General features: G+C 42.6%; 1 protein-coding gene across 1 annotated transcript; it reads left to right on the plus strand.

Annotated features, from left to right (window-relative positions):
• The first annotated feature begins 221 nt into the window (after positions 1-221).
• On the plus strand, positions 222-8,247 carry KCNJ2 (potassium inwardly rectifying channel subfamily J member 2). Its single transcript, XM_033138921.1, has 2 exons — positions 222-379; positions 6,469-8,247. Exon 2 carries the CDS (start codon positions 6,684-6,686, stop codon positions 7,959-7,961), a length of 1,278 nt encoding a protein of 425 aa, XP_032994812.1. The 5' UTR covers positions 222-379; positions 6,469-6,683; the 3' UTR covers positions 7,962-8,247.
• Positions 8,248-10,876: the final 2,629 nt, after the last annotated feature.

The following is a 10,876-nucleotide window of genomic DNA, read 5'->3' on the forward strand; positions in this document are numbered from 1 at the left end:
CAGCAGGACTCCGGAGCTTCTGGACGACGAGCCGGGCGCCGCGGATGGAAGTCCCGGGGAGCAGCTCCGTCGCCTCCGCTCCCCTCTCTCCTACTGCCGGAGCGGAGCCACTGCCCCGGAGCCCCAGGCGCCCCCGGCCCCGCCCCCCGGCGCTCATTGGTCCGAGGAGGCCCCCGTGGGTGGAGACTGGCGAGCCGGTATTAAAAATCACATGGGCAGCGCTCAAAAGAGAGGCAGTAGCTTATTCCGTTGTATCACTTGCCAGCGGCAGGCTGAGGCTAGGGAGAGCTTGGGGATGGTTTTCCTTTTTTGCTCAACACTGGATCTAACACCCTTTTTTAACAATATAATTTTTGCCTAGCTTAAAATTCACCGACAGGTAAGGAAGCCTTTCTCTCTCTCTTTTGACCGTCGGAAAGCGGGGTGGCGTGGAACCTCTCCGTCGAGAGGAATATTGCGAACTGTTGCTCTTTTGAGTCAGAATGTAACCCTATAGCCCCCACAGATCAATAGGCTTGAGGGTCTTCAAAGATAGAAGTAAGAAATGGTTTGTTGCTTGCTTGCTTGCATGCAGTAGGGAGATTTCCCCGGAGGTCCAAAAATAAAATAAAAATGGAAACATTTTATAAACTTGCTTTCAGGTACCAGATTCAGTAGCTGCTGAAATTGTTGCAGGTAGATTTGTCTGGAATTGCTGGCGGTTCTTCTGTGCTCTTAACTTTCACTGCATCTAGTTGCCTTTGCAATGCACTGTTTTTGGTTGGAGCTTAGCAAATAAATAAATAAATAAATAATAAAAATGCTGCCAGCTCTACTGAGCTCTGGATTATTTTTTGCTATTTCCTCTTTTTTGTTGCCTCTGGTTTGCAGCTATGCTGTGACTCAGGAATAGGTCACAGCATCAAGACCTCTTAGGTCCTCCTGAAGCTCTTAAACATATTTCAAAACAGCCTTAAATACCACATGTCGACCTTCCCCCAAGATGCTCCGAAGCAACTTGTGGATTGTTTGTATCCCACCCCTCTTTTTGTTTTTATATATGTGTGTTTTTTTTTTTTAAAAAAAACCTTGGTATTATTCCATGCCAAAAGCAGGCACCGAAAGAAAACAGATCAGCATGTCTTACGTTTGGGGAGAGATTGCATCACTTTAGTTCGATTCATCAGGGTCCCGTCGTCCCCTCCCCCCCCCCACCGGGCAAAATATAAGAAATAAATAAAGGACAAATTATTTTGGCTCTGCTGTAGCCTGTTACAGACGTTGCCATCTGAAAATAGTTTGTGCTGTAGCAGGAATGTTCAGAGCTTGAAGCAGCTTCTGCAGCTGAAAAAAAACTATTGTGAAGAAAACCTCTTCCTTATCACTCTCTCCCCCCCCCCCCCATATTTCCGCTTCCCAGATTCTTTCGTTCTCTCACTGTGCATAATTTCTATATTCTGCCCCTTACCTTTTTTTTTGCACTCCTTTCTTTTTCCATCTTAAGCAGCTTCTCAACGACAACCCTCCCCCCTTTCTTGGTGATGACTCTGGGCATTTGTTAATACTTTGTCATCATCTAGAAATATCTTGCCATCTTCTCCAAACAAGCAGGATCTCGGATCAAAAGGCTCTCATCCTTCCCCCTTTTCCCCTCACACACTTCCTTCTGCAAACTTTCTTCTTGTTGTTTAAAACCAACCTCATTGTTTTGGTCCTCTGTCACAGTGAGGTATTGGAGGGGCAGTCCTGTGCATTGTTGTGCCTTAACAATAAAAAAATTAAAAATTAAACTGAGAATATTAATAGACTGCCAGTAAGGGGAAGACAGAATAGACTCCTGAACCACTTGAAGAGGAGGGCATGGCTCTGGTTATTGATTTGAGCTCTAGCTCACAGCCATTCTGTTTACTCAGGGCACAGGAAGGTAGTAGTTAGGTTCACTTAGCAACATGTGCCTTGAACAGCCTCAGCAGAGGTGTGCAGAGACAACTGGGGAATAACTGCTGCTTGCTCATTAACTATTTCCCTCCCCCTGTTCGCTCAACCCTGTTAACATCTCTGAGCAGCCTGAGAGCTCTGCTTTTTCTTTTTCTTTTTAAGAATGCTTCTCACCTATTTCATCATTGCAATTTTCAAACCAACGTGAATGCGTTTAAATTCGGAAGGCTGCTTGTGCTCCAAAGCTTCATCCCAGACACAGTTCCTAGACACGGTTTGCTCAGATTCAGAGCCCATTATTTGGGGTGGAAGTTTGGGGGGGGAAAATTCCCCGACTCTCTCCATCTGTCAACACATACACGCAGAACACATCTACAAGAGGCAGTGGGGAGTAAACATAATGCAATGAACTTATTTATGGGGTATGTTCAGGTTGTGTGAGGCTAGCTCAGCATTCAGCAGTGGTTTAATAAACTTAGCAGTGGCATTGGAATTGAAGCTTCATTCTGAAAGATGCTGATCCCAATTCTATTTACGGTTTTGGATGTAGTTCTCCAGCATGTGGGCTCGCAGTCAGCTTACTCCCCCCCCCCTTTTCTTCAAGTAGAGTGTGGGAAGACTGCTGGTAGGCAGGAGAAGTAGCAACAGCTTGTAAGGGTGTGGGGGGGGGGAGCCTGCATACTTTTACCCACCTCTCAGTACTGTGAACTTGTTGTATATGAATAGAGCAGGTGTTGATAACATGGGTTTGGTAAATTGTGGCTGGGTGAAGAAAGCGCACGATCAGAAATGATGCTAGGCGTTCTCTTTGGATGGTGAGTGCTGTCTTCATTTCCAAAGGAAGGGGGGGGTGTGTGTGTGTTAGACAGCTGAAAGGGAGGGAGAGTTCAGAATTTTCTGAGACTTTGGCACTACCCTTTTAATGCTGGGGCTATATGCTCATAAAGCATTTCACAGGGCCTGATCCCTGTCCTGTCCAAATTCTGCATCTGTGTTGTAGGTCTGCTGTTGCTGTATCAGTTCTGTTGTCTCTGTGGCTCCCACAAAATTCATGTGTGCGTTTCATGATTGCACAGTTCTTCTAAACACCCCCAGAACCTGATCCTGCTTGGACAAATAGCAGGAATTTTGCCATTCACTTTGTGGACATTAGATTTCTGAAACTACTAATGTGCCATTGTCAACCTGGTCTGGAGATTCATTGTGAAGGTTAACCTGTCACCCTGCCTGCTCCCTGTTTGTATTCTAGTTACAGTGGGAGCAGAAGTGGGCAATTTGTGTTGTTAAAAGAGGGGATAGTTATCCTATAACGAAGGCTGTAATAAGTGCTGTGTGTGGTATGCCAAAGTTTTGTTGCATGGTGAACTTCTAGTCTATAAACACTTGAAAGAGTTGTAACCCCAGGCTCTTTGTTTTAAGAATCATTTTAGCCAACCTGCACATAAGGGGTTTGCTTCCAGAGGCAGAGTGCCCGTAGTGGTGAAACTCTATTAGCTAATAATACCATGCAAATGTACAACATATGGAACAATTACTATTACTGGTAGTGGAAATCTGCCAGTAATAGGTACTTGGTGCTATTTCTAGGGTTCTAATTTGAGCAGGCATTTCATAGGAAGCTGGTATTACGTTGGAGTGATGCTTGGAATTTGATCAAATGCCCAAAGGTCAAGGTAGTTTTCCAAAGTCTCATGTAGACCTTCTTTCAGTCTCTCCCCCCCCCCCGCCCCTAAACAGGCTTGTTTTCCTCCTTTAAATCTGAGAAAAAGATCAGCCCAAACAGTATGCCTTACAAATGTAATTTGAACACGGGCATGCAGCATGATCACAATAATAGGATGTGGTTTCTGACATGGAATAATCTGCAGACCAATAAAGCTATCTTTCAGTTAACTGTTTTTGTTTGTGTATAAACAGAAATCCGATTCTTTCTTAAATTGATATTCTAGACTACGTTTATACATCAACAGTAAAATGGTGCAAATTGAATACAATGAAAGTAGTTTTGCCCAAGGGGCTAGATATTGGCTTAGCTATTGTTTAACTAAAAACAAAGCATTAGTTTCTGGAAAAAATAGAACTTTTGCCTTGCAAACAAATGATCAGATAGGTATAAATTCACTAGAAAACTAGTGCACATTTGAATAACCCTTGATTGTTGAAAGCTGCCAAAACACAAAGCATAATAATAAGTTTGACTAATTTCAAGAAGATGTCACCCATTACGTACTGCATTCAGCACCCAGGGCAGACTTATCCTACATCCAGCCTAGACTTTCCATCTGTAATTATTATGGGAAGATCTGCTTTCTGTTATCTGGGAAAGTACCTCACATATAAGGTTACCTTATGCAGCTGTGACCTGGAGAATTAGACAAAAGTTTATATAGCATCATCTGGAATCATGTTTTGAGAGTCACTTGACCTTTGAAAATTCTTCTATATTTGAATTGCTATTCTTGACTTTTAAGTGTAGTGTTATTTGATGTTTGTTTGAGTTGGGATTTTTGCTGTGGGATGACCTGTGCTTTTGACCCACTGAGGATGCGCGTTGAATTTTGTATGATGCAAGACAAGTGCTCCTCTTCCTTTTAAGAGTAAAATGTCAACAAGACTACTGTTGTGTCACCTGCTGCATTCTAAATTGATTTTTCGAGGAGTCACGAAAAGAAATGGAAACATCTCTACAGTTATAGTCCTAACCATTAGGGAGCAAGTCTGCAATCCTAGACCTACTTACCTGAGCCCCCATTTAATAGGTTTTACTTCTGAGTAGACATGGTTAGGATTGTGAATCCAGTGACCCATACTTCTGACTGAATATGCTTGAGGTGGTTAAGACTTCATGGCTGCAGTCTTATGCACACGTGCCTTACAGCAAACCTCTTTTCAAATAAGCAAGCAGCATTCTGGGTTAGATGATTTTTTTTTAAAAAAACACCCAGCCACAAACAAACACATAGGGACATAAGCCAGTCCTGACTATATGGCAGCTCCTTTGCATTGCAAATTCATGAAGTTCCGACCATGCTGTTCAGGCTGTCGAGCTGCAGAAATTTGGATGGCAGCAAAATGGATGGATGCAATAATCTAGACAAGTAAGCAGGCTTTGAAATGCATTGGCAATGTGAATACAGATTAGCATCCGATTGGCTGCATGGGATAAGAACATGCATCATCATAGACATGACTAGTTGGGAGTAAGTAGAGCAGGATCAGGGCCATTGTTTCACTACTATATTAAATGCCCTTGGAACTTGCATACATGTTGAATGTTGGTATGTATATTTTGGTTCAGCCATATTTTGGTTTAGGCCCCAACCTGTGCTTGCTTAATTTATTAGTTAAAAACACAAACACCATACTGATCCCCCGCAATAAAGGTGAACCTGGGTCTCACTCCCAGTTCCATGAGGTTCGTTTCTGTATATTTGTTCTACTACCAAAACACATATCTTGCAACAATCACTATGTCAATGTCCAGCATCAAGCTGCTTTGGATTCACTAGCAACATATGGGTTTGTGGACTGAATTCTGAAAAGAAAACCTGAAAACAAAAATCAGTGCTTAGTTTCCAATCAACTTGCATTTAATAAGATGAGGGATGTCAAATGCTGCAAAAGGGTAAACTTGGATTGAATACAAATGCATTATAGAATTATCGAGTTGGAAAGGACCTCAAGGGTCAGATACAGTCCCTGCAATGCAGGAATCTCAACACATGGTCTCCCAACCAATATTTAAACCATACTGGACCCTGCTTAGCTTTGCAAATGTGCTAGCAGTTTTATTGCTGCACCACTATCTTATGTTAAAACTGGTATGAATGACATAAAGGATTCTCAGATCTAGGAATCTCAAAATGGTTGGCTTTTAAAAAAAATCAACAAGATACCAGGCTATGGGCAATTCATACTGGTGGCAGTGTAGTACCAGAGTTTAAAATGAGTCCCCTTTATACTCTTAATAAAGGTTTTATGCAGCCAGAGACCAGAATTGGACAAGTGAGCCACAATAGCAAAATGCTGGACAGTTTAAGGAGTGTTACCTTGTTTCCCTATTTTTGCAGAGTGACTAAATGAGACCCTCCCTGACCCTGGCAAAAATGTGTTTCTGGTCATTGCATACTGTGTTAGATTAAATTCATTATACCATCTTTGGCTGAAGTTGTCATCCTATATTGGCCGAATCTACTGGGATCGCACAGTCGGTAGAGCATGAGTCTCATAATCTCAGGGTAATGGGTTCGGACCCCATGTTGGGCAAAATATTCCTTTGTTGCAGGGGGTTGGACTAGATGACCCTCACGGTCCCTTCCAACGCTATGATTCTACATATAAAAACTCGAGATATTGGGTGATGCTTTCTTTTAAGATTAGTTGTGTGATATCCTGCAGTTATGCTGAGTTGCCACTGAACAAGATGATGTGCCTCTGGAATGAACGAAGCTGGGAGCGGGATCTGTACAAGATCACGTGGGGGCAGTTAGAAAGATAGAAATGCAATCCCAACAGTTGCTGACACAACTTTCTCTCTCTCTTTTATTACAGGCCATGTCTCCTTGTGGCAGATGATTGGTTGCTAAGTTGGCCGCGACGATCGGAAGGCTCCTTGGCACAGTCAAGGTCTGACGGAGGCCCCGGCTTCTCCCTTTTTTCCCTCTGAGTGTGTTCCCCGAGAGCATTCAAAACTGTTTCTCCAAAGGGTTCTGCAGAAACTCAGACTGTTTTCTACAGCAGAAGCACCACAGTCCACAGCGGAAGCGATGGGCAGCGTGCGAACCAACCGCTACAGCATAGTTTCCTCGGAAGAGGACGGCATGAAGCTGGCCACCATGGCTGTTGCCAATGGCTTTGGGAATGGCAAGAGCAAGGTACACACCAGGCAGCAGTGCAGGAGCCGGTTCGTCAAGAAAGACGGCCACTGCAACGTTCAGTTCATAAACGTGGGAGAAAAAGGACAGCGGTACCTAGCAGACATATTTACCACCTGCGTAGACATCCGCTGGAGGTGGATGTTGCTCATCTTCTGCCTGGCTTTCATCCTCTCCTGGCTGTTTTTTGGCTGTGTGTTTTGGTTGATTGCCTTATTGCACGGGGACCTCGATAAAAAGGAAGGACTCTGTGTCTCTGAAGTTCGCAGCTTCACTGCGGCCTTCCTTTTCTCCATTGAAACGCAGACGACGATTGGCTACGGCTTTAGGTGCGTCACGGACGAGTGCCCCATCGCAGTCTTTATGGTGGTTTTCCAGTCGATAGTCGGCTGCATCATTGATGCCTTCATCATTGGTGCTGTGATGGCTAAGATGGCCAAACCGAAGAAGAGGAACGAAACTCTCATCTTCAGCGACAATGCGGTGATAGCTATGAGGGATGGAAAGCTGTGCTTGATGTGGCGGGTTGGGAATCTACGCAAAAGCCACTTGGTGGAAGCTCATGTGAGAGCCCAGCTCCTCAAATCCCGAATCACCACTGAAGGAGAATACATCCCGCTAGACCAAATCGACATCAACGTCGGGTTTGACAGTGGGATAGACCGCATATTTTTGGTGTCGCCTATTACAATTGTCCACGAAATAGATGAAGAGAGCCCATTTTATGACTTAAGTAAGCAAGATCTGGACAACACAGACTTCGAAATTGTAGTAATATTAGAAGGCATGGTGGAAGCTACTGCCATGACTACCCAGTGCCGCAGCTCCTATCTGGCAAATGAAATCCTCTGGGGCCACCGTTATGAGCCTGTACTGTTTGAAGAGAAGAACTACTACAAAGTGGATTATTCTAGGTTCCACAAAACGTACGAAGTGCCGAACACACCCCTCTGTAGTGCCAGAGACTTAGCGGAAAAGAAATACATCCTCTCTAACGCAAACTCATTTTGCTACGAGAACGAAGTGGCCCTCACGGGCAAAGAGGAAGAAGATAGTGACAATGGAGTGCCCGAGAGCACGAGTACGGACACACAGCCAGACATGGAGCACCACAACCAAGCTGGTGTCCCCCTAGAGCCTAGGCCTTTAAGGCGGGAATCTGAAATATGACTGATGGAAATGTTTTCCGCTCTGGTTAAAATATATCTGTCAGTAACGGGCAGGCTACATGCAGGAGTGGCTGCAAACAGTTTTTCAGATGACGGTACTGTCGAACAGAGATAGGCATGCAGGCCAAAAAGTCCCCCTAGGCTGGTTTTTTAAAACGCTGTCTTCATGGGAGGTACAGCAAAAGCGTGAATTGGAACATGAAGCACTATGTTTGTGCGTGACTAGAAAGCACATATATGTTGTAGAATAAATTATGTATATATATTTTTTACAAAACTTGAACTTGCAGGCAAGCTTTGGTTGAGTTGTATTGTTTGTCATCTATTTCTCTCTCTCTCTCCCAAAAATGCTTCTCTCTTGGGAACAAGAATGTTTTTAATGGCATAACAAAGGCAAGAGACTGCCTTACTATTTTTTTTAAATGTTGCTGCTAACTACATGAACACAAATTGTAATTATTTTTTGTCGCAGTGTAGTATTTGTTTTTCTTTTATATATCCTTTTTTTAAAAAAACAAAAAAACAAAAATGCAAAACAAAAACGGAAAAGGGGGAAATTCTCAGTGTTGAACTTGTTAGTTTCAAAACTCTCTGTCAGTCAGTGACTGGTGATGCTGGGGAATCTGAACTTTTGATGAGGCCAGTAGATTGGTGGCTAGAATCAATTTATCTTCGTACTATCCAGTTACATAAGGAGTATTATGTAACACAATGCCATGCAGTAGCCTACAGCAAGATATATATATATATTTTAATTTGTGTTTGGGAATGGAATGGGAGTCACCCCACCCCTCCAAAATGTGTTTTAATTTCAAAGCTACCTAAGTGAATACCAAAGAAAAAAAATGCACACATTTGCACAGCTTTTTACTTAAACAGAGCTTTCAGACTATGTTTCCTCCCCAAAGGTCCTTATGCATGTAGTTGTTTTTTTTAATGCACCTTATTCTAAAACAAAAGACTCCTTTTTTTGCTCCACCCTTTTCTGGACAAATAAACTTCTGATCTTAAAGAGGAGGAGGAGGAGGAGGAGGAGGAGGAGGAGGAGGAGGAGAAACCCACTGAGTGAAAGGGAGCCAACATATGTTATTTCCTGTTTGCAAAACAGCAAGAGTGTGGCAGAAAGTCAGCTAAGAAGTCATGCATTCCAGACCAGTTTTTAGAACACAGAACCCTGTTAGAATTGGAGCAGCATTTAGCAGGGACTGCAATCCTAGAGGCAGCCGGGGAAAAGCCCTATTGAACTCAACATGTCTCACTTCTGAGTGGACATGTATAGGATTGTATTGTGAGCCATCAAATGGAACCAAGGCCATAGTTACGATCCATTTGACGTTTAATCCAGCTTTGTTACACATTGGCAAAACCATCGTTTCAGCCATAGAGAGAAACTTGAGCATAGAGATAAACTTGAGCAACAGGCTGCTCCCAGGAGAGAGGAAACTGACGTGGAATAATCTGATGCAAGGAGATCAGTGGTTTTGTTTTCGATGGGACAGCTTCTTCTTGCCAGGGTGAGGGGGTGTGGGGAAGTATGCTAAAAAAATAAAAATCTAGATTGTTGTTTGTCGTGGGGGGGGGGCAGGTGATTTTGAAGGGAACAATACTGTAAAAGAGTTCCCTCTTTTTGTTTACCAAACGACTTGATAAAGCCACAGTGGGATAATCGACAGACATAGCAATACATCTCCACCGAAATCTTTAAACAGCTATTGCGACCGACTGCTGAACCACCGTGGCTTTAATGGCATTTTGGTGCCCCTTGCCAAGAATGCTTTAAAAATTCTCCATGCCTCGTAAGATCAAGTGTACCGTTTCAGTGGCACCCATAGGTTATAGACGTACGAGTCCTCCCAGCAGGTGGAAGGAGAAGGTGGTAACCGAGGGAATAAATCTTAAACTCTTTTACAGTATTGGATCTCTCTGTATGCCATTAAAAAATAGCTTGTTCTGGGTCTAATGCTGTTCCTAATAAACATCTGCGAAGCTTTCCGGGCCACGGTTGCCCTGTCAGAAGGAGACACATTCAGTAATGTGGTATTTCCCAGTTAGAATGAACTTTGGTGGGTTCTAAACTGCAGAAATTGGAGATGGTGTTTTATAGGCAGGTTCGTTTGTTTTTCCTCTTAGGTCAGATATTGTTTATGTACCATGTACTTAGGCTAATTCTGAAGAGTGAAAAAACTAAATATGCATGGCAACCTGACTGGAGTCTCCAGGTCAGGGAAACAATGAAAGCAATTGAACATGACTCGTGCTGCTATTGTGATATATTTTTGCAAAGGAAAATAAAGAGCAAACCAAAGAGTATTTAGTGACATGTCAAACAAAGAAGGGAGGAAACTACTCAAAAATGCACAAAGTTCCCACTTGCAAGACTTGAGACATTAAAGGGAAAGGTGGGTTGAGAAAGTGTTGAATATATTTGTTTTAAAAACAAACACACAGAGAAAGGGATTTTGTTTTTTTTTTCCTTAAAAAAATAAATAAAATCTAATATTTCTTTTTCTTTTCCTGGTGCAGAGTTGATTTTTCTTTTCCCGAGAAGCAGGGTTTTATGTTTTCAGATTTTTTTTTAAAAAAATGAAAATGTACATTTTTTAAAATAAAGTTTATCAAGTATTTTCGTATTTAAAGCCAAATGTAAATAGAGAAGTCCACCGAAAAAGAAAACGATAGGAGAAAAGGCCAAGATGGCATCAGTTAGAACCTATGATGCTACAGGTTAGCACGGTTTTTAGCAAATAATTGCAAGCCTTATGGGATTTCTAATGCTATGAGTTTTTTTGTTATTTATTTAGGCATGGATGTTTAACTTGATTGTGTTTGTCCTTGCTATTGGCTTTTTTTTTCCTTTTCATTTTACTTGCATTCAGATTGCTACAGACTTGATGAGAGTGGTTAATCTATTGCACT

This window comes from Lacerta agilis, chromosome 2, assembly GCF_009819535.1.
Source record: "Lacerta agilis isolate rLacAgi1 chromosome 2, rLacAgi1.pri, whole genome shotgun sequence".
Classification (NCBI taxonomy): Eukaryota; Metazoa; Chordata; class Lepidosauria; order Squamata; family Lacertidae; genus Lacerta; species Lacerta agilis.

What these genes read in the sequence shown, in the direction of transcription:
- KCNJ2 (XM_033138921.1), top strand. Translation starts at nt 6,684, where the DNA reads ATGGGCAGCGTGCGAACCAACCGCTACAGCATAGTTTCCTCGGAAGAG.